Source organism: Ricinus communis, chromosome 10 (assembly GCF_019578655.1).
Source record: "Ricinus communis isolate WT05 ecotype wild-type chromosome 10, ASM1957865v1, whole genome shotgun sequence".
NCBI lineage: Eukaryota > Viridiplantae > Streptophyta > Magnoliopsida > Malpighiales > Euphorbiaceae > Ricinus > Ricinus communis.
The window spans coordinates 797,016-823,378 of NC_063265.1; the positions used below are offsets into that span (position 1 = coordinate 797,016).

Sequence of the window (26,363 nt, forward strand, 5' to 3'; positions counted from 1 at the left end):
TGCCAATTTTGTCGTATCATTATCAGTTAAAATAATGTCATCAACATAAACAATCAAAATTGTAACTTTATCATCTTTTGAGTGTTTATAAAAAACAGTGTGATCTGCCTAACTCTGAAGGAAGCCATAACTAATAACTGCTTTTCCAAAGTGTTTAAATCATGCTCTTGGTAACTGTTTCAGTCCGTACAAGGACTTTCGATCTACATACTTTGTCACTCCTAAGTTTCTTTTCGAATCATGGCGGCAAGCTCACGAAAACCTCTTCTTCAAGATCACATTAAGAAAAGCATTTTTAACATCAAGTTGGTACAAAGGCCAATTTGAATTTACTATAAAGGACAATAGGACTCTGATAGAGATTATTTTAGCCACATGGGCAAAGGTCTCCTAATAATCAATCCTATAAGTCTAAGTGAAGCCTTTAGCAACCAATCTAGCCTTGTACCTCTCAACACTCCCATCAGCCTTACACTTTATTGTAAACACCTATTTACACCCTACTATTTTTTCTTGTCCTTGGGCAACTCAACTATTTTCCAAGTACCATTTCTCCTTAGAGCATTCATCTCCTCTATGTTCGCTAATTTTCAATTTAGATCATCTAATGCTTCATGTATATTCCTTGGAATAAATAAGTGTGAAGTTCTAGATGTGAAAGCTTTATGATTCTTTGATAGTCCTTGGGATGATAGAGAATTTATTATAGGGTGTTTGTGCAACTTTAGACACCTTTCCTAATTGATATAGGAATATCAAGATCGGGAATAATTGGAAACTTGTTAGGAATAACGGAAGAATCAATAGGTGAATCATTAGGCAATGGTGAAGGAATTCTAACAAGAGTTGGAATAGGATTACCTGAACTTATAGTACCATTTCTCAGCTTTTCGGACTGGGTTTGTGCATATTGATATTAATCTCTTTATTCCTTTAGCGAGATCTCTTCCTAGCATAAATCTGAAGTTCAAAATTCATATCAGTTTGATCAGCTTGTGTACTTATCCCCTTACATGAGAAACTTCTCCATTAGGCACCAAAGTACCCGAATGTCCTAAGTGATCGTTATAAAAAATATATAGGGGATATTACATTAGGAAGTGGGATAAAAACATCCAAAAAATTATCTTCAATCTTATGTTTTTCCCCTTAAATAGTATTTTAAGTAAAATATGATTGCTTTTCAAAAAAAGATACATCCATACTCACATGGAACTTATAACTTTTTTTATGTGAAGCATAATCTAAAAAAACACATTTTGCAACTCGTGGGTGAAGTTTTGAACGAAATTGACTTTGTATATAAACATATACAGTATATCCAAAAACTTTAACAAGAAGGTCCAAATGTAACTTATTTTTGGGAAAATATTTTTTTAGGCACTCAAATGGTGTTTTGTAGTTTAACACTTTAGTGGGGCATCCTATTTATCAAATAGGACACCATCAAAATAGCTTCACCCCATAAATATTTTGGAATATTCATAGAGAACATTATGGCACGTGCTACTTCGAGTGAATCTTTACTTTTACATCAGCAATGCCATTTTGTTGAGAAGTATCACGACAAGTAGATTGGTGGTAAATACCATTTCTTTTCAAAAAAATACCGAAGTGCTCATTAAGATACTTTTTTCCATCGTCAGGCTGTAAAATGCCAATTCTAGTTTTAAATTGATTTTCAATCATAGTGTAAAAATTTTTGAATAAATTTTCCGCTTCAGATTCTTTTGTTCACTAAATAAACCCGACAGAAATGTGTATGGTCATCAATAAATATAGCAAACCACATTTTTTCAAAAATTCTAGAAATTTTAAAAGGACCCTAAACGTCACTATAAATCATATAAAAAGGTATGGAAGCTTGATACGGTATTGGTAAATATGTAGGTCGATGATTTTTTGCCAAGATATAACTTTCATATTGAAAAGAAGAATAATCTATTCTTTTAAATAACTCTGAAAATAAATATTTTAAATAAGCAAAATTAGGATGTCCTAATCTAAGATGCCATAGCATGTTTCTTTCTCGAACAGAAACTGAATTAGTACTACTAGAGACCTAAGCTATTCTATTCCTAATAGAGATTTCATCAAAGTAGTAAAGATCTTCAACCATCCTAGCATGCCCAATTATCATCCCTGAGTTTCGGTCTTGAAATTCACAATTTGAGTCAAAGAAAGTAATACAAAAATTAAAGTCTTTGGTTAGTTTACTAACAAATAGAAGATTGCAAGCTAATTTAGGAACATGAAGGACAAAATTAAGGTTAATTTTTTTAGTCAAATTAGCAAGTGCATTTCCCTGCAATAGGTGAAGATCTATCATCAGCAATTTTAATTTTTTCATGGCCAGAACAAGAGGAACAGGTTAAAATTCGAATTGATATACTCACCCACTATTGCTCTTCTCTCCTTGCTTATTGCTTTTCCAATTGGCAGGTTTGCCATGAATTTTCCAGCAGGTCTCATGGGTATGTCGTGGCTTTTTGTAGTAATCGCACTAAACTTATGACTTCTTATCACTCATGTGTTGGTAATTTGCAGCCCTACAGGTAGCAACATCAATAATCAAGGCAGAATTTTCAATTGACTCACTAGTGGTCTTTTTTCCGAGCATGACATTCCTTCAGCTTTCTTCCCTCCTAACTTCATTGAAAACCTCACTAATAGAAAGGAGAGGAGGTCTGCCGATGATCCTTCCTTACACTTCGTCAAACTTGACATTGAGACTTATAAGAAACTTGTAAATACGATTGTCTTCCACCATTTTCTAGTGATGGTTGCAATCATCAGTAGACTTCCACTGTATATGTAAATAGGTCGAGATCTTGCTGCAATCTCTTCAATAAATTGAAGTATTTGGTAACAAAGTCATCGCTTGCTAAATTTCTCCCAGTTTTAGAGTCAACTCAAAAAACTGAGATTGATTATCTAGGTCAGAATATATCTGATTGACATTATCCCACAATTCTTTTATAGTAGGATAACACATATAATTGGAATTTATATATTCATCCATTGAACTGACCATCTATGTCACAACCATGGAATTTTCAACATTTCAAATATGGAATAATTGATCACCTATTGTAGGAGCTTTCTTGTCCTTAATGATGTAGCAAATTTTCCTTTGTCCATGAATATACATCCAGACAGATTGAGACCATCGAAGTAAATTATGATCATTTAAAGGAATAGTGGTGATTTGGACAAAATGGGTACTAGAATGATTTGATTAGGTCTCAGAAGTTTTGTTTGAACAACACTAGGACTTCAGGTAGTTTTGACATAATCTTAGACATGGCTTAACAAGTTTAGGATAGTAGAAAGAAAAGAAAAAGGAAATTTAGGATTTCATACACGTTCAAAGAAAGCATGCTCTGATACCAACTCAGAAAATATTTAAGAAAAAGTGTCTTGATTACTCTCCGGATGAGCATAAAATCCTCTTTAAATAAGGAGAGAAATAATAGAAAAAAAGAAAAGAATAAATTTAAATATGAAACTAACTATTTTTCGTAATTTACAAGGTTGACTATCTAGTATTTATATGGAATACAAATCCTAGCATATATCTGTGACATGTCTGAATCAAAGCCAAATCCCTAATTGACATATATATATATATATATATATATATATAATTGGTCTTCAACATTTGTATATTTTGTTAATAGATTTGTGGTTTGGCTAGTTCTATAAATATTCATAATTAAATAATAAGTTAAACTAGATTAAATAAATATTTTGAATTTATTATTAACTAAATTCTAATTAATAAATTTCAAGGGTTAATATTATTAAAGTTATAGTACAAAGGCTAAATGTCAAAAAATAAAAGCATACAGGGCAAATATTAAAAAAATTCAAAAATTCATTTATACTCTCGTAAGTATTATTCAATCACTGCATTTTTAATATGAGTGTATTTTCCATTAAAAAGACATGTTTCATTTTCTATTACAGCAAGTAAAGAATATTAATTAATTATTTTTGTTAGATCCTAAGATTAAATTATGTTAAAAATACAAATTACTCAAACTTGGTAAAAATTTAATTCAAGTGGAATTTCATTTTTGATAATAAATTTAATAATTAAATTGAATTTCTTTTTTATAAGTAAAGTCTGGTGTAATCCGAGAAATATCAAGAAAAATAGTCATTTCTCAAGTTCTTTGGCTTCAATTGTGTGGTGAAGGCACTGAGGTGATAGAGCATATCTGAAGGACTGCCAAAGTGTTCGTCATATATGGAGGATCTGCCCTTTGCGAATGGAATGGTCACAAGAGGATGCAACCTGTCAGTTTTTGAATGGATCAGAGCATTACATCGCCGGTTGCAACCTCATAGTTTTCACCTTGCTGTTACGGTTATGTGGTCCATTTGGTTTGCGAGAAATAATCGAGTCTTCAAAGGAAAGAAAGGGATGCTTATGGGGTGGCTCTCACTGATGTCAAAACATTCAGTCATTGTGAGGAGTGCAACTCCAGATTGAATCAAACTTCAATGGATCGTGCTCGAAGGGTTTGGTAAGCGCCGCCTCATCACATGCTGAAGATTAATGTGGATGCTGCATTCTCCCCATCCCATACTATGACCTGTGGTGTTGTTGTTCGTAACAGCAGTAGGGACGTGGTGTTGGTGAAAGCAATTCATTTTGAGGTTGATATTGCAGAAGCCTCAGCCTGCTTAATATTGGTGCCAAACTTGCCTCTGAGGGAGGCTTTAAATCAATCATTTTAGAGACCGATTCTTTAACGCTAGTGCAGCGTTTCCAAGCCAAGACTCCTTCATGCACGTAGCTAGATGTGTTTATCGAAGATCTGCATGTTCTCAGCCAAGGTTTCGCTACCTTCTCTCTCGTTTTTGCACCAAGAGATTCTAATGGTGCTGCCCATCTGTTATCGAAACATCCCTGTCTTTTGCTTTCGCTTCTTTCACCTGGAGGGTATTTGTCTCTTCATGGCTTTATTCTGTTGTTGTTTCAGACAAGTTTCTTGATTTTAATTCTTAATATATTTCTCCTCTCAAAAAAATTGTACTAAATCGAACTTGAAAATTTTTAATCCAAAGCAGAATGGGAAAGGGTCTAGAAAAACCCTTGAATAATTTGAGGTGGAATAATTAAACTCTTATTCTTCATTTTCCGTCAATATCACCTGCCCAAAAAATCCAATTAAACCCAAGTCACTAACAAAGTTAACATTTTTGTTAGTGATGGGACCGATTTGAAATGGCAATCAGTCACCTAACTCTAAAATAAACATTAATAATTAGAAAACTATTAGATAATAATAATAACAATAATAATAATAATAAGAGTAAATTACTATGAACTCCAAGGTAATTTAAAATGCATGATTCGATTTCCTCATTTTTTAATAATATAAGATGATTCCTTGAGCTTTCATTTAATATACTACTTTACCCTTTTGTTAAAATTTAAAAAATACATTATGCTAATCAAAACATATTACTTTTAATGTTGCAAAACTACTTTTAAGATTTATAATTAATTTTCTCTCAAATATAATATACAAATAGATCCTTATATTTTAAATTGAAATTAAAATATCTTTTTTTCTTTTCAGTACTAACAAATAGACTAGTTCAATATATTAGTATAACAAAATAAACTATAAACAGAAAAATTATTATATTTTAATATCTTAAAAATAAACTATTATAAGAACTTCAATAAAAATACATTATAATAACAAAATGTTTATATAAATAACTTTATATGTAAACAAATAACTTAAGCATGATACAATTTGTTATGATAGATTCTTTAAATAAAATTACATTATCTCATTAATAAATTCTTTGTAAAAAAAATATGTTTAGTATTATCTTGCAATTTACTAGGTTAGTAACAAAATTTTAGAAAATTTAGTTCCATAATTACAATAATTAAATCATAAACAAAGTTACATGTATTCTTTTTATAAATTTCATATATAAAATTCGGTTTTATTTTTTACTTTAAAATTAATATATCATAATTATTTAAATTTCATAAATAAATATTCTCAATGAAATTAAATTTAAATAATAAAAATAAAATTGCAAGATGATTTGTTAAGTTTTATAAATAACATTAAACATATTTTTTTAAAACTTATAACAAATTCTCATAAACTTTAAATATATTTTATTTTCATAATAAAATCTTTATAATTTAATTTTTAAAATCTTATGGACTTAGTATATAATAATTTCAATATAGCTCAGGAAGATTATATAATCTCAGTATAGCTGAGGGGATCCGTAGTAATTCATTCTTTAAAATTTGTTAGTAGTAAGGGTAAATTAATCTTTCTATATTAGCTTAATAGATTATTTTGATGGAAGAATGAAAATTGTATATTAAATCATATTTTAAAGGGTTTTTAGTATATTATTAATAAATGAAGGATCGATTTAGGTATTTTATGTATTTTGAGAGAAATCATAATAATTTACTCCAAATAAAATGAAAAGCCAAATTCCTCTTCACCAAATCTTGTAAATTTAATTCCCTTTTCCTAGTTGGTGTTCATTTTTAATTGATTTAATTTAGAATTTCTATTTTCAACTTTCTTATAAAGAAAAGAAAAAGTAAAAGAAATTACAACATGTCATTATGTTATTGATTCCACTCACTAATATAAATCTTAGCTCTATTGGTGAGTTGCGAATAATTGAAAAATGTTGAAAAACTGTTAGGTGATATTCCGAAAAAATAAATAATAGGGTCAATTGTTATTTTCTAAATTGTCCAACAGTTTTTTTTTTTTAATAAAATTCCTATCTAGACTAGGTATATATACTATGACAATATAAAAATAATAATATGTATATATGAATGTTTTATTTTTAAATATTTAATAATTGATATATATATTTTATTGTTTTAAAACTATTAAATATATTAATCATCTATTGATTTTATCCCGAGGTGAAGCATATACCTGTATTATGCAAATCTTCATTTTTTTGGCAAGTTTTTATTGTGTTTGCTAAAAAATAAAGGAATTAAAGTTTAGTTTGACTATTCACCTTATTATTCGGGTTCAATTTAGTAATTTTTAAAATTTATAAAAATTAAAAATAAAAAAAAATTAATTTTTATATTATATTAAATTATCTAAATTAAAAATATATACTAATATTTAAGTAAAAATAAATAAATATTGTTGTTTGTCAATATTCTTACTGTTTTATTTTGTAATAATGGGGGTAAAGAAAACTGCTATAGTGGTGGTGGAGGTGAAAGAAGTTTCCGTAGAATAATAGTAGTACTAACTATTTATTTATTTTTTGACTATATTAATTGTACTAAAATTATAAAATAGTTTTTAAATATTATTATAAATTTTTGAATTGTTTCTATTTTTTAAGAGAGTAATTTTTACTTTTTTATTTTTTAAAACTAAAATTAATTTAAGTTAAATATAAAAAAATTTAAATTAAAAATATAAAAAATATCTAAATTGAGCCCGAGTGGAAAATGATCTCAGGAGTGGCAATTAGGCAGGTATTTTTGGGTACCTGATCCGACCAAATTTTAATAAGACAGATTCCATTAATAATGAACGGTTTAGGACGGGTTTGAAATCTAATTTTACTACACGTATTGGGTTCGGATTTAAACCCATAAGTATCCGTTACCTAAACCAATTATATTAAAATTTACTATATTATATTATATTTTTATATTTATAAATTATTTTAAATTTTACTAAATTTATGTTTGGAATATATTAATATATTGAATAATTAATGTTGAATATTTAAATTTGATTATATTTTTTATATTAATTTTTATGAATATATTTAATATTTATTATTATAAATAATACAGTAAACAGATACACATCTAATTACCCGAATATATATATATATATATATGAATAGAGCACCGGCTACTTATTTAAATATTTATAAATATATATTTAATATTATTTAATTTAAATAGATTTTAATCAAATTATAATAATATATAAAAACTTATTTAAATTTAGATGAATTTAAATGATAGAGATAATCTCTTACATAAATTTAAAATAAATTTAAATATATATATTTTAATTAAATTTGGATATTTTTAAATGAAAATACCGTACCATTGTGATTACTAGATGATATGGAATTTTAATTCAAAAATAAATAAAATGAGGGGAGGGTGGGCTTGCTGCATACGTCAAATCTATTATAAAACGACATAGTTTTCAGAATTCTGCATAAATGATTAAAAAGAAAGGGGAGGGACCGTCGGTCTCCTTAGGAAATACCCAGACCTCAACCATCGCTGCAGAAAGACCTCGGCTGTCATTCTTCTTCGCCGCCGCTTCGACATAAAAAAGAGACCGCAGAATCGAAGTTTCAATAATATCAAATTCTGTTCCCTTCTTTTAAGCCATGGTACGCCTCCTTTTTTCTCTTTTTCTTAATTTATTTATTTGTTTATTTCAATTATTATTATATTGATTTTGACATATATGAAACCAATGAAATGGGCTTGCTTTTCAATTTAACCTAAAGAAATGTTGTTGCTTGAACAGGCTGCTAAGATTCTAGCCAACTTAATTGTGATGGGTTCTGGTATTCTAGCTCGTGCTTTTGTTCAAGCCTATCGTCAAGCACTTTCAAGTAAGTTTAATACTAGGGTTTTATTAAAAGCATATCCTTGCCTTCTTATGATATTGAAGTAACCGTAATTAGCAATATAATGTGAGTTTTGGCCATGTGCATGTGTATTTTCAATTGAGTTAATTCTTATGGTATTCAATATGCCAGTATTAGATCATCTAAGCATTGATATCTTACTTCCTGTTTTTTTTTTTCCTTAGTAAGTTTCAGATTTTCTGTTAAATGTAGGATTAGTCTATGTAGACCCTATTTATTTCTGGTTTTGATAGAGTTTTTGAACTAAATATGGCTTTAGTTAATAAACTTTAACCTTCGCTTCGAATATGGGTTGAGAAGCTTACCATGTGGTTGAATAGAATTTGCTATGTTGTAGCTGCTTGTTTTAGGAAATTTTAGGTGTAGAAATAATTATGTGGGATTTATCTTGATGCTTTATGCTTATTGAGGCTAACTTTTAAAATTTTGAAGGTTTACCCGCTAAAAGCTCATGGTATCTTGGAAGACTTTTGGAGGTGAATTGGAGAATGAAGTTCGGGCCTTGTATAGGTCCAGCTTCTCAAAGCCTTTCACCTTTCTGAGAGGATACATTAGCTAGCGCCTGATGGGAACACTTAAGGAGAAGCTAAGCTACCGTTTGCAGACTTAGGGAATCACTTTGTCATGGTGATGTATTGTAGGAGAATTTTCCCACGACCCTTGCCTAGTGCATTGTGACCTTTTTAGGACATTTCATTTTGTACAATAAATAATTCAAGGGGGAAAATTTCCTTCAACAGATAGGTCAGACTTCCAGACGTTGGGAGGACTTCCTCTCCCAATTATCAATACATTTTTCTTAGATACCTAATCTAATTACCAATTTAGTTCCAATTTCTGCTCTCACCTCAACTAAGTAACCCCATTTTTCAATGGCCTATCCTTCAATCAGTCCTTTCTCTTGACTGATCTACGTGTATTTTGGCTTGTCCCCCAATTAACATACAAAAGATGTGTGCTTGTATACTAGACCAGTTTCTTTTATTGGTGCAAGGAGCACCTGCTGTTTAAGGGATTTAAGTTTTCAATCTAACATGTTTGCATTGTGTCCATCACATATAATCAATTTGGCATGTATCTTCTAAAGTTTGAATTCTTGGGGCTAGAGGCATGAGCTAGAGTGAAACTCTATTGAATGAAGTGTTCAGTCAATATAAATGTCTATAATTTTCCTGATTAGATGTCATTTAATTAACTGTAAATTAATGCAGATGCTTCAAAATCTGGTGTTGCCCAAGAGACTATTGAGAACACAATTCGGAGAGGGAGCAAAGTCATGACGGAGCAAGAGGCCCGGCAAATTCTTGGCGTAACGAAGGAAACTGCTTGGGAGGAGATTCTGAATGTTGGTTTTCTTGCTTTTGTATTTTCTTTCTATATTTAATTAGGAATATGCCGTTGAACATATTTCTTTCACCTTTTGCAGAAATATGAAACTTTATTTGAAAGAAATGCCAAGAACGGTAGCTTTTATCTTCAGTCAAAGGTTCACAGGGCTAAGGAATGTTTAGAGGCTCTACATCAAGGCAAAGGCGAGGGTAACCCTAGTTGAGAATTTGCTGATCTTCTTTCACACATATTGGCACTTGTATTACTGTCTTGTTCTTGATGAGATGTCGAAAAGATATAGCTGCATATATATGTTTGCTTTGATACCTTCTGACCTCAAGCTTTAGTGGTCCAGAATAATGAATGTTGCCAAAGTCGTCAGTATTAATATTGATTGATCCAATTTTGTGGTTGAAAGCCATTAATCTAATCATTCTATGTGTACGAGTATCATATTTCGATTGCTTCAGCTATTTTTAGAAGTTAATACACACTCTGGTGAGCAGCAGTAACTGAAAATGCTGAAACTTGGAGGCTTAGCAAGTACATTGTTGTAGCCTCATTTGATTACTTTTTTTCAACTTATTCCATTTCTCTGATAACATCTGAAGACTTTCGTTTCCATTTCATTTTATTTAGTGCAGACGGATGTGCTGGGCAAGTCTTATCATGTATGTGTAGATGAGGGTCAGTATTGGATTCTACTTCCTTTTTCCGTTTTTATTTAATCTAGATCTGTAAGGTAGAAGTGAAACTTTACAGTGGTGGATTTCATTTTATATTTATATATATAGTTAGGATTGTGATTCCAGTCATCCTTTTCTAAGCTGTTGGAAAAAGAATCAAGAATAGATGGGAAAATGGAGTTGCACGCAGTAGCTCTGTGCTTCTCTTGTATGCTTCAGGTAAAAAAAAAAAAAAGAAAAAGAAAAAGAGAGCTATTTCAATAAAGATTTGAGTTTAACTTGTGTTAGAAGTAAATCTCTTGCATCATTCGCCTTTTGTTGATTTAACTGAACCTGCTCAACTTGTGGGCATTCAGGTAAATTTCAATTAGGCTCAGACTGTTTATATCTATATATTTGCTTAGGTTTCAAAAACTGCTTCAGCACAGCGGCACGTTACATCTTAAAAGGAGAAGGACGTGGTTTAATTTTTTGACACAAGAGGGTTTTATGGGATTTTTTTAGTGAGACTTTAGTATTCTGAAAATTAAAACATTATCAATTTATATTCAAATTTATTAATACCGTTAATTAAATAGTTATAGTTCATTTATTTAGTGTTGATTAGTTGTGATTTTATTACCATTTTATTTCTTACCAATTTAGTTTTTATCAAAGACTAGCTATATTAATATTTGTAGAGTTTAAAGAGAAAAAAAATAAAAAAAGTGAATAGATTTATAATTGATTTTAAAAAAAAAAATTTAGTTAATTCAAATCGAGTTTTGAATGATATGTTAAGACTAGAGAATTTTATATTTTGTGATTTATTTGACAATCAATTTTGTGGCGATTGGATTTGGTTTAAAATTCAATTTTTAATAAATTTGGACATAAATTGCTAGCAATATAATTTTCAGGGTATTAAAATGTCATAAAAAAATTATATGACTTTTTATGTCAAAAAATAAAACCACCTATTTAATTTTATATATTTTTAAAAAAAAAAATGGATACAAAAAGCAATTTATAAAGAAGCATATATAAAAATTAAATTAAAGAATTTAGATCTAACAGCTGCATGCGTACAGATTTAAGCTTGGGCTAAATAGTTGGATCTAACTTATGGCTGGTAGATATTAATATTAAGTTTATGTAATTTCAATCCAGTTGGTCAAGTGTTTCTTTTTCTGAGACATGAATAGTGCCTAGTTTTATTCCATCGGAAATGAAGGAAAATCTCTAAATAACTGAAACTTCTAGACAGTCCAGCTTGGTCTGGATTATTGGTTCATCTGCTTCAAGTTGGGTCCCATGCAATATTGAATCTGAAACCTGATCTTTATAAACTTAATGCAAAGCGCACCGTTTCTCTCTAATAAGACTAATTCAATAATTTTCTTAAACTTCAATTTGTGTCTCAAGTATTTCTTGAATTTTGATTTTATATCCTAAAATCATGCATCTTTTTATTTTTTTCCTAATTTCATGCAAAATTTATTAGAAGTTGACTATGAGAAAAATAAAAAAATAGTAAATCTAATATGAAAGAAGCAACAAGTAATTGTTATGATCCAATATTATTTCTATTATATAGATTTGCAATGAAATCTCTACAGAGAAATTAGGTGATGAGGACTTTTAAGATGTAAAAATATAAAACATAGAAGTTTTAAAGGGCGAGACGCTTAAGTTCGTAGATTATGAATGGAATCAAATCCGCCATATAGGCGAACTAGTCATTGTTGCCTTAAATAAACAAGGTGCAAGTATTATCCATATCAATAATCATGTTGCTTTTGTTTTATTTTTATTATTATTATTATTATTATTGTTGTTGTTAAGCTGAGTCATAATGGCCAAGCAAGGCCATCTTGACAATTATATTTGCTTAATACACATTATTTTCTTTCTCTCTTTAAAAAACATGGGTAATACATATTAGACGAATTATGATACTCATTGTATATGTTTCATGTATATTAAGTATATATTTGGTATATACTTAGTATATGAAATTAATATCCGACATTATCTTTTAGTATCTATTCACATTGTTAGTATCAATTTCAAATAATTTGATATCTATTTATTATATATTTAGTATACATATGGTATATTACTAGTACAGAAACCGATATCTATCATTTAGTATTTAATTTGCATTTATGGTATTCATTTCACATATATTGATATTTATTTAAAATATATTTAGTATACATATAGTATATAATTAATATTTGCATTTATTTTTGTTTATACATGAAGTGCAATAATTCTTATATTATCTTGTTGTATAGCTTTTATATATAATATAAAAATAATTTACATACATTTTTTACACCATTAAAAAAATTAATGTGAAAAAGAATCTTGAAATATCATGCATGCTAATAAACAAAAAAAGAGGTGCTAAATCATTTCTCAAGATTCAAGTGTGCATTGCATGATAAATTGTATATAATGGATGATTAAATCAATAATTTTTAGGTGGATATGAATTAAAATCAAAGAAAAGTACAAAAACATACTAAAGTATTTGTTATTTTTTGTGATAAATAAAGGTAGGTGATTACTTAGTTGTCAAAATCAAGTATATTTCATTAACACCATTAATATTAGATAAGATGGCATAAAGATGTAGCTTTAGTTAACTATTTTGGTTTGAATTTAGTCCCAAACTATACCTCATTAAACAATAAAAATATAGGAATGGGTGAAAGTATAATAAAGTAAAATATGAATTATTAAAATGTAATAAATTGAACTAAATTATATGCTAAAAGGCCACCTACTTGGATCGACATAACTGCAATTCAACCATCTTTTTCCTTTTGCTTTTAACAGTACTAACCACATTTCTTTACCAGTTAAGATCATTTTTATCATACACAAACTCAAGATCAAATAAACTCAATCAAGATCAAGAAAGCTAATATCCAGATTAATTTCTAAAATCAAACAAATTCAAAATTTATTCACTAAAATCTATGAAACTCATTCTAAAAGGTTTCAGCTATTAAGGTGCCTTTCTTAAGTGTGAAATAAGTGCAAATCGTGTGAATTCCATAGCTTTTAGCTTTAAGGAGGAATTGATTAAGAAGAGAGAAAATTGAAGTGAGAGAGAGTAGAAATGATGCAATTATTAAGGAGAACTTAAAACAACGCAGAGAAGATGAAAATATGAGTTGCTTGAAAAGAGAAATTAAAAAAAAAGAAAAAAAGAAAAAGAAGACACAAGTTACAGTAGAAAAGAAATAAAAGAGACGAAGAAGGTAAAAATGAAAAACAAATACAATATAAATGAAAAAAAAAAACACCACCTAAAAGATATTTAAATATATATATATATATATAGTGTAATTTCCTATATATATAATTTAAATATTTAAATAGTAATTCCCATAAAAATAAATAATAAGTTTTGAGGGTCATGAAAGCTTGTAGAGATGTTGTGTTAGATTAGAAAAGGTGAAGAGATGGATGGTAGTTGAGGAGTTTGAGTCGAGGTAGATCAAAGACATGGATGGTTCAAGACTTGTATAAGACTTCTACGTAAACCCATTTCCTCTTCTCGAATGTCAATGTAAAAGAGACGGAAGATCTAATAAAATCAATTAATTATTACCTTTTCTCATTAGTCCGATATTAACTCTGCTATTTACTTTTAAAATAATTCCATTACAGCCACTAATATTTTTTTAGAGAAAAACAAATTCCATTAGTGGATAGTTGCTTCACTCTTTTTACTCATAGTTTGCCTCATTAAAAAACTTTTGTAAGGAAAATTAGTGGGATATAATCTTCCAAAGGAGAAAGAGTAAACACAAAATAACATTCAGAAAGTACCTTTTAAAATCATAGAATTACATCAAATCTGGAATAAGAAGGTTATGGAGTCACGAAGGACATTTATCCTCGATAAAAACTCTAGGAACTGGAATGGAAAAATCAAAATTAGCTACTAGATAATTATTTTGATGACCGTTCAATAGTTTTTATGTGCTTATAAAAAATAATACAACTTTGCATTGTAATTAGCGCCACCGGTTAGGAATTTTTAAAAAATTTCAAGAATTTCTGGTATTTCAATTCTCTTTTTTAGATTTATCGATATTAAATTAATTGAACGTATTTTTACCGTTTATTTTACTCTTTGAAGACTCTACATTATATTATGAGGATCTATTTTTAGTTTTATAAATATAGGTGTGCAACTTATATTTATCTATAATAAATTATTGATAGACTTGTCTTGCAAATGTAGCTCTAGAAAAGAGTCAACCGTATCAATTATTATATTTTGTAATGTTTGTGTTAGTTTTTTCAATCGTATGTGCATAATAGCCCATGCTTTGCCATTATTTGACATTAAAAAATCCGGAATTAGAATTTGAAAAATGAAATTATTAAAGTGAATGGGTTTGCTAGGGAACCATTCTTCCGACAGTAATTAATCACTAATATTTGTTTAATTTATATTGTCAACTAATGTGTATGACATGAAAAGACTTGAGATATTATCAAATAAAATAGAATAAAAATGTTGACCAATCATTTTTAGGTCATAAAAACTGGGATTCTAAGTAGTCATAATCTCACCAAACCCACCAAAGATTTGAGCCACTAATGTAAAACATTTATGCTCATACGCTAGCGCGCACAAAGGATTAGCCGCCACATTTGTATTTACGTACACTAACTAAATATGTTTCAATTATAATTTGTGGTGAATTGACGTGCCTATGTGGCCTTTATCACTTATGTCTATGCTTTTGCCATATGGACTTTGCAGCTTCTAAACTTGTTTACAAGTGTAAGAAATCTCAATGGCGGAAAGCATCCACCATTACCAAGGTTATTTACTTAGATTAAAGAGTTTTCTTTTGTTTGTTTTTTCTTTAAGGAAATCGGGATTCATTTTATTGGAAAAAGGAAACTAGATTGCCCAAATGATTATAAATATCAGGCTACAATCTATATTGATAATTCTCATGGACAGATTTTTAAATAGGTTGAATTAGGCTGAGCAAAATTTCAAAAAAGCCGAAAGTGAATCCGACCGATTCTTGTTTGGTTTAGTTTATTTTTTTTTTTTAATTTTAGTATATTTGGTTTAAATATTTTAAAATTTGAAATTATATCATTTCAGTTTGAATTTATATTAAAAATTCAATTTAATCGAAATAACTAATTTTTAATTATTTACTAAGATATATTTTAATTTTTAACATGATTTTAGGTTGGTTCAGTTTATTCGATTCAGTTATTATGATTTATCCTATTCAAATCGGTCCGGTTCATATTTATATATAATGTAGTTAATTAGGTTTGATTATTTCAATTTTACGTAAAATTCTATTTGATATTTTTCACTTTCAAAATTGGTTCGATTTATTTGGTATAACTGGTTCGATTTATTTGGTATAATTGGTTCGCTTCGATTTTGAATCAAACCCATCAAATGCTCACTCATTAGATTGAATTCTTTTACAAGAATAAAATATATATCGATGGTGGGCTGAATTTGGCATCCAATAAGGATTGAATACCTAAGTCAATATCTGGTGAAAAATAATGTAACTTAGTAAGTTAGAAGTAAAGGAAAATTATGAACAAACTTTTTATTTAGAAATTAGTAATTATCCATTCATTCCATGGAAAAGAAGACGAAAAAAAAATAGAGACCCTTGTCAATAAATAATAACTCGGGGTCTCGTTCTTTTAATAGGTTTAAGAATATCATGTTCTCTTAATAGGTTTAAATCATTTTCTTAGTGTATTTTATGTCTGATCAAATATCAATAGTTTTTTTTAATAATCATGGTGTCATCATCCTCTCGTATGGAAAAGTTATATGCCCAGTTAAATTTAGGGGGGGGGGGGGGGGGGGGGGGGGAGGGGGTATCGAAAATTGGATCGCCGGAGACAAAGTAAGATCCCCAATGGTGTGTTGTTGATCGTTTTTAACATATATGTAGGCTTCAATTTGACGTCCTATTAAAGGGGTTTGGATTAAGGACTTAGGCCCTAATATTTTCCTCTTTCAATTTTTCCACGAGATGTATATGGAAATAGTAGTTCAAAATGGTCGATGGACTTTTGACCAACACCTACTCATGTTTAGTTGTTTGGAGATTGATTATAGTCCCTAACAGATACCTTTATTTCATGTCGACATGTGGATTCAAGTTTTTGACTTGCCTGATGGGTTTATGTCTAAAAGGATGGTAAAAGATATTGGAAAATATGTGGAAGTCGCTCCCAATAACTTTAAGGTGTAGAGGTCATATATAAGAGTTAGGGTCTCCATTGATGTTAGAAATCTTATCAAGCGTCATATGAAAATTAGACATGCAGGGGAAGACTGGTCTTAGGAAAATTTTGAATACAAGAAACTCCCAACCTTTTAATTCTTCTATGGTATGCTTGGGCATTTGAATAGGTTTTGTGAGCAATTTTTTGATTACACAGACAAGAATGTGGAGAATTTTGTATGTTGTTTGGCTTCGGGCATCTAATAGTCGTCAAGGAGTCTCGGTTGATAAATTGTGGTTGCATTCTGCACCATGGAGGACATGCCAAAAAAAACCAAATGAAGGTATAGAAAATATGGTGGTGGAAAGGGTAGTTCCTCAAATTTTTAAGGATGGTCCAAAAGCAGTTGATTTTGAAAGAAGAGTAACTATTTTGGTTGGTAGGAAGCCTCTTAAACCATTATTGGAGCTTACAGGTGGATCTTTGTCATGTGAAAGGAAGGCAATTGTCTTTGGACAAGACGCAATTAATCTATTGGAAGGCAAAGGTATTGTTGTAATAGATCCAAAACAACGTAAAAAGGAAGATGGGTTTAATGTGGACTTGAAGCAATTACATAGGCCTGATGCAATAAACATCAAACAAAATGGGCAAGGTTCAAATAACCTTGTGGAGGCAGGACCTGGAGACCAACCACGCCAAGCATTATGAATACATTATGTTGGAATTGTCGTGGAGTGGGCTCTCAATGAACAATTACTAGATTGTTGGATTTAGTATCCAAAGAAAATTCCAATTTGATTTTCCATATGAAAATCAAAATTCTTTATCCAAAGGCGGAACTAATCAAAGAGAAGTTGCATTTTGAAGGACTCTTCATTGTGTTGGGAGTAAATAATGGAGGGGGGGGGGGGGCATTGCTATGTTATGGTGAGAAAAGTCTTATGTTCGTCCATTGAGTTATTCTCTTACATCCATCAATGTGGTAATAAGTTCTTCAGGCATGGTGGATTGGAGATTAATCGGTTTTTAGGGTTATCCAAAGCGCTCTAGAAGGTAATCTTCTTGGAATCTCTTGCGTCACTTATCCCGTCTGTCAGATTTATCTTGGTGCTGTTTAAACGACTTCAATAATATTCTTTCCCAATTAAAAAAATAAGGCAGGTTAGCTCATCTAGTTTCTTTAATTAATGGATTTCGGGCGGCAATAGAAGACAGTGGGTTGATGGATCTTGGTGTGAAAGTTCATCCATTTACTTGGGAGAAAGGAAAAGGAAATTCGAATTTCTGGAAGAGCTTTTTGATGGTGTTTTTGCTTCACAAACTTGGGTTTCTTCTTATCCACTCAATGAAGTGTTAAATATTCAAGTTGCAAGCTCGGACCATTCTGCTTCATCACTTGTATTCCCTAGCAATAATGTTCCAAAGGTTAAAAAATTCAAGTTTGAAAATTATTGGATCAAAGGAGCAGAGTGCAGAGATGTAGTTGTTCGAAGCTGAAATGATGCTCATTTTTATTCCATTCAGACACAAATTCTTATTTGTGAAAGGAATCTATACAGTGGGGCAACTCCCTAACTAAGTAGTTGAGTTGTGTTACTGATCAATGTCGAGCAAGAATCAAAGCTTTTAAATGCTCGCAAGAACTTTTAAGTCAAATGACAGTGATTCAAGAGCAACTACGGTTAGGTACTATGCTACAACAACGAGTAGAATTTTGGAAACAACATGCCAAATGAGTAAAATTCTGGAAACAATGTACCAATAATGGCAATAACATCAACAATTAAATAATGATGGTAACAAAACTGAGTTTATTACCAGTGGCTAAAGCTACAAGGAGGCACTGCGGGCGACATCAAAAGAAGCAAGATGGCTAGGGCTTGGGTCCATTCTTTTTCATAAACACACACAACTATCCTCTTCCCTTCAAACCCATAATAATTTTACTTGTATAAGTCAAATAAAATTTATTTTCACGAAAAGATTATTCTTATAATAAATTTCTATACCTTTTCAATTTTGCATCTAAGTGTTTCAATTTCTATACTTTTGCTTAATTCAAACTAAATTTTTGAAATGAGTCTTTAGTAATTCAAAATTAAAATTGATGCCATTTTCATAATTAACAACTCTTATGCAATTAATTTTTATATTTCAGACAAAACTGAAGTGATTATACTAGTTTCTAAAACAATCGTAATAAGTTTCTCTCACGATTGAAATATAGATCATGCTTTTGATTTCTTTTATTAGTTAATTAAAGAGAATTTTATTGCTTGAAAAAAATTAATAATATCTATTCGTTAGTGATTAGATAAGAAAATATGTTATTAAATTTGTTATCTACTTAAAAATAAATAGATCTCCATATCTAGAAATTACATTTTTCTACTTAAAAAGCATAAGGACTTTTTCTTTTTCAAAACTTATAATAATTAATGGCTTAATTGTAAAAGAATACACTATCTTTAGTGTTTTTCTCGATTTAATCACATCATTTTAGTTGTAGTAATGTCATACAAGACATTACAAATTTTTGCAATTCGATACATAAAGATGGTATTTGGTGAAATTGATCCTACGTGGCAACTAGAGCTCAAGTTACTTAAACACATATGACCATCTGCAATGCATATTACAGATGGTATATATATATTCTTCAAATTTGAGTTATTTTCTGGTTTGGGTGGTTTCAGTCTCAGATTATTTTAAGTTTGAATCTTTAATTTTTTTATTAAATTTCGGATTTGGACAGGTTAAATTTCGCGTGAGTCAAATTAAATTTTCAGATTCAGATTAGACTCTGCCATCTCTAGATACCTTATAAATTCTAAAAGTATTCTTAATAGAATTGGCAACTAATAATTAAAAGAATCTTTTTAGAATGTCATTCAAGATTTTTACATAATAAATTGATCTTCTTTTATAAGGGGATATTTTCCTGAAAAGGTTAAACCTACTAAAATTTGAAATTTATTTCTTCTTATTATATTTTCTTATTTCATTTTGTCTTAAACATCAAAGTAATTATTGAATGCACCGTCGTGCTCTCTCCTGACCATTTTCCTCTACATTGCTAGGCTATCGCCATCATTAAGTTTTAGTCGATCGGATCCATCAAGAACTATTCAATCAACAATTCGATTTGTAAGATTAATTTTCTTAATAGCAAGAGGTTAACTATAATCTCTTCCTAATAATTTCTCTTTTCAAGAGACATTTTTCTTATCTCATATAAATTAATGAAATAAAATTTACCAAAATATGCACAAAAATAAAACCTAATGAAAGTTTGTTCACATGCTTTTTTGAGTCCTACTAATCAAATTGAATGATAAGAGAGTTTGGTTGATTCTAATTGAATAGGTTTTTTCTGGCTGAATATATAATTTACTCTTGTACTTATTGCATTTGGCATTGGATACTCCTAGACTTTTATTTAACATCTATACTTTCATTTTTAACCGATTTCATTCTTGATGTCATTTACAGAAGCGTGTATTAAGCAAGCGCTAAGACATGGACAAACTTAATTAGCTGGTCAAATGAGCTATGCAAATGATGTATGTATAATAATAAATTTTTAAAGAAGTAATGTTAAAGGAAAATCCAAATCTCTAAATCAGAAATATTAAAATTGAAATCTCTAAATTATCTTATAATAAAATTCTTTGAGCTCCTCGTATCATCAATTGACAATTAGGAACTAAAGCCATTGAATCTGGATGTGAAATGCGATTCAGTGGAGAATTGAAGCTACGAAATTCCTACTGGAAATTGAATTATATGGGTGGTTAGACTCTGCCATCTCTGGATACCTTATGAATTCTAAAAGTATTCTTAATAGAATTGGCAGCTTACAATTAAAAAGTTCTTTTTAGAATGTAATTCAAGATTCTTATATAATAAATTGTTCTTCTTTTATGAGGAGATATTTCTCTAAAATGGTTAAGTCTACTAAAATTTTAAATTTATTTCTTCTTATTGTATTTTCTTATTTTCATATTGCCTTAAAAATCAAAGTAGTTATTGAATGCACCGTTGGGCTCCTTCTTGACCATTTTTCTCTACTTTGCAAGGCTATCTTAGTTAGCCATCATCAAGTTTTAATCGATCGGATCCATCAAGAATTATGTAGGGCTATTCAACCAACAATTAGATTTGTAAGATTAATTTTCTTAATAGTAAGAGGTTAATTATAATCTCTTCCTAACAAATGTTATTTTTTATTTCAAGAAACATTTTCCTTTTCTCCTATAATTCATGAAATAAACTTTACACAAACATGCATAAAAATACAACCTAATGAAAATTTGTTGACATGCTTTTTTGGTTCCTATTAATAAAATTGAATGATACAAGAGTTTAATCAATTTCAATTGAATAGTTTTTTTCTTTCGCTGAATACATAATTTCACCTTTGTACTTTTCATATTTGACCGTTGATACTCCTAGACTTTTATTTAACATCTATACTTTCATTTTTGATCGATTTCACTCCTGATGTCATTTATAGAAGCGCGTATTAAGCAAGCACTAAGACATGGATAAACTTAACAAGATGCGCAAATGATGCACATATATTAATAAAAAAATTTAAAAATAACGTTAAAGGAAAATACAAATTCCTTAACCAGACATATTAGAATTGAAACCTCTAAATTATTTTATAAAATCAAAACAAAAGAAACTTTGAGCTCCTAATATCATTAACTGATAACTAGGAATTAAAGCCATTGAATATGAAAGTGAAGTGCGATTCAGTGGAGAATAAGAGCTACGAAATTTCTATTGGAAAGACTGAACTGTATGGATAGTGTTTACAAACTTCATTGCTCGTAAACAGTACATCTGCAAAACTTAAGTTTCATAAATCATTTTTGTTGCTTAATTTAATATTTACATATGCAATGTGAGGTTTTTTAAGGTTCTAGGTTATTAAAGTAAGCTTTCAACGTTTTAGTAATAACATATAATGTTTTTTTAGTTAATAAATGGTTGAATAAGGTTTTTTCATTTATTTAACAAATTGCTTTAGAAATGTTTTAATGATTTGTTTAATCCTTTAAGATTTGTGGTCCCTTATTCTGTGATTTTGAAATTGATTAATATTTGTTGTTCACAGTGATAGACAAGTTGCTAAGAGTCAAAGAAAGAGAATCTTTGGTAATTGAGGGTCGAAAGAGAAAAATCTTCAATAAATCGAAGAGGGAGAGAGAGAGAGAGAGAGAGAGAGAAATAGGTGTCCACATCAGCTAAGTTAAATCACTTCATGTGCTGGATATCGTTTATAACCATGCTGGTACTAAATAAATGAAACAACATGATTAAATTAAAGTTCAAGAGTGAAATCAATTTAAAATAAAAATATGAATGTGCTACTGGTTAAATAAAAATCTAGAGATATTAGAGATTAAATGTTAAATGTACAAGAGTACAATTATATATTCGGCCTTTATTCTTTTAGCAAAATAAACTTTCAAACTTTCAGTTTTATTTTATTAAATATTTTTATTTTTATTTTATTTTATTAAATTTTTATATTTTTATATTTACTTTTATTAAAGACCTAAATAAAAATAAAAATATAAGAGTTCAATAGAATATAAAATATGTAAATTAAAAATAAAAGTGTAAGGTTTAATAGAATAAAATAAAAAATTAAGGGCTTAATAGGTTAAAACCGAAAATTTCAAGTGCTTAATAAATGAATTTTGCCCTCTTTTTTGTCCTGAGGAATGAAAAGGTCCAGCACTTGAGGGAAGAAACGAACGCTGATGGTGGAGCTAATATCTCAGAATGTGGGTCCTTAAAGAAAGATCACTAGCTATTTGACTTTTTCCTTCTTCCACGTGGCAACAACTTAAAGGCAATAAGGTCTGTGTACGGTTGAGATTTGGTTTGACCAGGAAAGGAGCATCAGCTCGTTTAACCATATACCTAACTCCAAACTATAGCTTGTTTCGTTTGTCATTTTATCTGCCAAAACGATTCGTTTCAAAGATTTTCTAAGACTCTGTTTGTTGGAAAGGACGGAAAGTTACGTTTCCTTACCTAATTAATTTTGTAGGCTTTCATTTTCCTCTTAACTCAGAGGAAACATAGCCTAAGTTTCTCCTTATTCTTAACCCCTTTACCAATATGACTAATTTTTCATATTTGTTTTCTATTAGTTTTGCAAGTTGAAATAGTTTTTCACTTTAAATTGGGTTCCATGGGAGTTGTTCCATTATTGGTATCTAAGTTGGCTTAATCTTAAATTTAGCAATTACCTAATAGATTTTTAAATTGATAAAATGATATTATATTCTTGAGTTTCAATTTTATGAATGAATAATTATTATTTTTACTCAGCGAATGAATAATTATGATCACAAATAAATATTTTTATATAGAATAGTCTTGAATTAATACTGATAGATATAACTTTTGGTAAATATGATAATGCATTTTTTGTAGTAAATTATTGATAAAAGAAATTTGTTTATATAAACAAATAAATAAAACCTTTCCTTTTTTTTTTTTTATATTTTAAATAAAGATCTTTCCTTATTTTCTTTATGAAACCAAAAAGCTTTCCTTCTTATGCACTCTTAGAATTGGAAACTGAATTTTAATATTTATGAAATTTGGCATGGACAGAGAGCTCCCAAATGGAGAGTCGACCAACCACTCTTGACCCATAAATTCTTTAATTACTACTTTAATATCTTAAAATAACAGTAAAAATATCTCTAATTTAAACTTAGATTATATATATATATCAATTTGAATAAGTTTATAACTCAAAATAATATTAAAATATTAAAATTCACAATCTTCATTTTCATAACATTGGTTTCAGAATTGCACTCATTTTTACTTTCGTAAGACACAATATATGCATAAATATAACTGTGCACCTTCATCCAGGTAGAAAACTTTATGAAATGTTTTTCTTAAATTCTTACAGACATGGTATAAGGTAAGAACTATAATTAGATTTTAATGAATTAATACTGTAAATGTTGATAATGACTATATAAATAGCATTTAAGCCTATACTAAATCTAACCCATTTCTTATTTATAGAAAAGGAAACCTGAAAATATCAAATTCACTTAGCTTTTAGGTGGAGCCATCTCAACAGACAACTCAACAACCAACCCACCATTTCTTTCTATATAATATCTCCATTTCTCTCCTTCTTAACCCTCATATTGCTCACATTGTTCTGTCATTCTGTTTACATAGCCACCCTACAGAAAAGAGACATCAAAGTCGTAATACCCTTCAAATTGTTATCTTGGTAGTTTTTGTTTTTCTTCTGGGCAATCTTTCTTCAAGCATGGATAGAAAACTAAAACTTATGTTATCTCTCACAATTTTCATGTCAATGGTTCTGTATTCATCTGCTCAAACATGTTCAAGATATACCTTCTCTAGCAACCAAATGTTTAGTGCATGTAATGATCTTCCTTATTTGGATGCATTTCTGTATTGGAATTATAACTCATCATCAAGCAAACTTCAGATTGCATACAGGCATACAGGAGTATTAAGCTCTGACAGATGGGTTGCTTGGGCTATAAATCCAAGTTCAACTGGAATGGTGGGTTCACAAGCACTTGTTGCATACCAACAGTCTGATGGAACAATGAAAGCTTACACTTCCCCTGTCAACGGCTACCAGACAGCTTTGCAAGAAGGGAAACTTAGCTTTGATGTTTCTGATTTATCAGCTACATATGGAAATAATGAAATGATCATTTTTGCTACCTTAGATATTTCAAACATTGGTAAAACTAGTATAAATCAGGTTTGGCAAGAGGGTCCACTTTCTGGTGACTCTCCTCAGATGCATTCGACTTCTGGGCCTAATGTTCAATCCATGGGAACTGTTGACCTTCTTTCTGGAACAGTTGGTGCAAGTGGTAGAAATGACAAAACCAAAAAAAGAAATGTAAGTGTTAATTTGGGTATGATTTTATTATTATTATTATATTATCATTATCTCCTTTCTAAAATATTGTGCAAGTTTGATTTGGTTTTAGGCTTAAATATTTTTCTAGCTCTAGTTCAGTTTGTCCTGTTTTTGGCTTTTAAAGATTCACAAGTTCTGCATAAATTTTGAATGAATACTTCTGATAAAATTTCAGATTCATGGAGTGCTAAATGCGGTCAGTTGGGGAATCATGATGCCCCTTGGTGCTTTGACAGCAAGGTATTTGAAGGTGTTCAAGTCTGCAGACCCAGCATGGTTTTACCTACATGTTAGTTGCCAATCCACGGCCTACATTGTTGGTGTTGCTGGATGGGCTACGGGTCTCAAACTTGGCAGCGAGTCTTCTGGTGTACAATATGATGCCCACAGAACCATTGGAATCATCCTTTTCTGCCTTGGAACCCTTCAGGTATTCATAATTCTTTACATTTTTGTCTAATTTCTCTAATTTTTCTTTGCATAAATAATGCATTTATTTATTAAAAGACATACTAAATAAGTCGTTCCAGTACATGAGACAATCTACTTTGTAAGGGGTTACTGAAAGGAATAACTATTGCTTTGGTTTGAATATAGGTGTTTGCTTTGCTTCTAAGGCCAAAACCAGATCACAAGTACAGATTCTACTGGAACATCTACCACCACACAGTTGGATACACTGTTATTGTCCTTAGCATCATCAACATATTCAAAGGTTTTGACATCCTGAACCCTGCAAAGAAGTGGAAGAATGCATACATTGGTGTCATTGCAGCTTTGGCCTTAAATGCTGCATGGTTGGAAGGTTATACATGGTACATAGTGGTGAAAAGGAGAAGATCAGAGAGTGATGGAAAGATGACTCAGGGCATCAATGGAGTTAATGGTTACAGTGCTAGGCAACATCAAGGAGTATAAGATGAGCTTTATGTTATAAAATATGTGGGTTTTGGAGGTATGCTTTGGCTTTTGTGCATATTGTGCATATACATGACCACCATTTGGAATACTTCATGTACTGTGGGAGTTTAGGATTAGGAGTGATTCTTTTGTAGGTAGTTTCTGGACTGTATTTCTAATTCCCATTTTGAGCTTTTATGTATCTGTTCTTATATATTTATACATTGGTGTTGATTACCTTATTGAATTTTCATCTCCAATCCATCATTTCTAACAGTTTAACTCTTTTCCTGAACTGAGGAAATGAATTCATTAAAAGAAAAACCACCCTGACAAATGAGCGTCCTCAGGGTTGGGGCTTGAACAGTAACCCAGTTAGTATAAAAGGAATTGCCCAAGGTAGTTTTTGCTAACCAATCTCATTGCCAGACCTGTGAAAAAAGTAAAAACAGAAAACAGAAAACAGAAACAGAAATAACCACAAAAAGAATCTTCTGCACAGTTGCTGCAGTCTCCCAAGGAGGAGGGTTGTCAGGATTCAACACAGAATTAATCACTATCTCGCAATCTGA

At 29.9% G+C, this 26,363-nt stretch overlaps 2 protein-coding genes across 2 annotated transcripts; both read left to right on the plus strand.

Annotated features, from left to right (window-relative positions):
• The first annotated feature begins 8,233 nt into the window (after positions 1 to 8,233).
• On the plus strand, positions 8,234 to 10,435 carry LOC8285760 (mitochondrial import inner membrane translocase subunit PAM16 like 2). Its single transcript, XM_015726872.3, has 4 exons — positions 8,234 to 8,409; positions 8,550 to 8,637; positions 9,885 to 10,018; positions 10,100 to 10,435. The coding sequence occupies exons 1-4, from the start codon at positions 8,407 to 8,409 to the stop codon at positions 10,223 to 10,225; spliced, it is 351 nt and encodes a 116-aa protein (XP_015582358.1). The 5' UTR covers positions 8,234 to 8,406; the 3' UTR covers positions 10,226 to 10,435.
• A 13,679-nt stretch (positions 10,436 to 24,114) lies between these two features.
• LOC8285762 (cytochrome b561 and DOMON domain-containing protein At5g47530) lies at positions 24,115 to 26,038 on the plus strand. The gene is made up of 3 exons (XM_002531559.3): positions 24,115 to 24,870; positions 25,067 to 25,321; positions 25,489 to 26,038. The coding sequence occupies exons 1-3, from the start codon at positions 24,256 to 24,258 to the stop codon at positions 25,807 to 25,809; spliced, it is 1,191 nt and encodes a 396-aa protein (XP_002531605.2). The 5' UTR covers positions 24,115 to 24,255; the 3' UTR covers positions 25,810 to 26,038.
• The last annotated feature ends 325 nt before the right edge of the window (positions 26,039 to 26,363 follow it).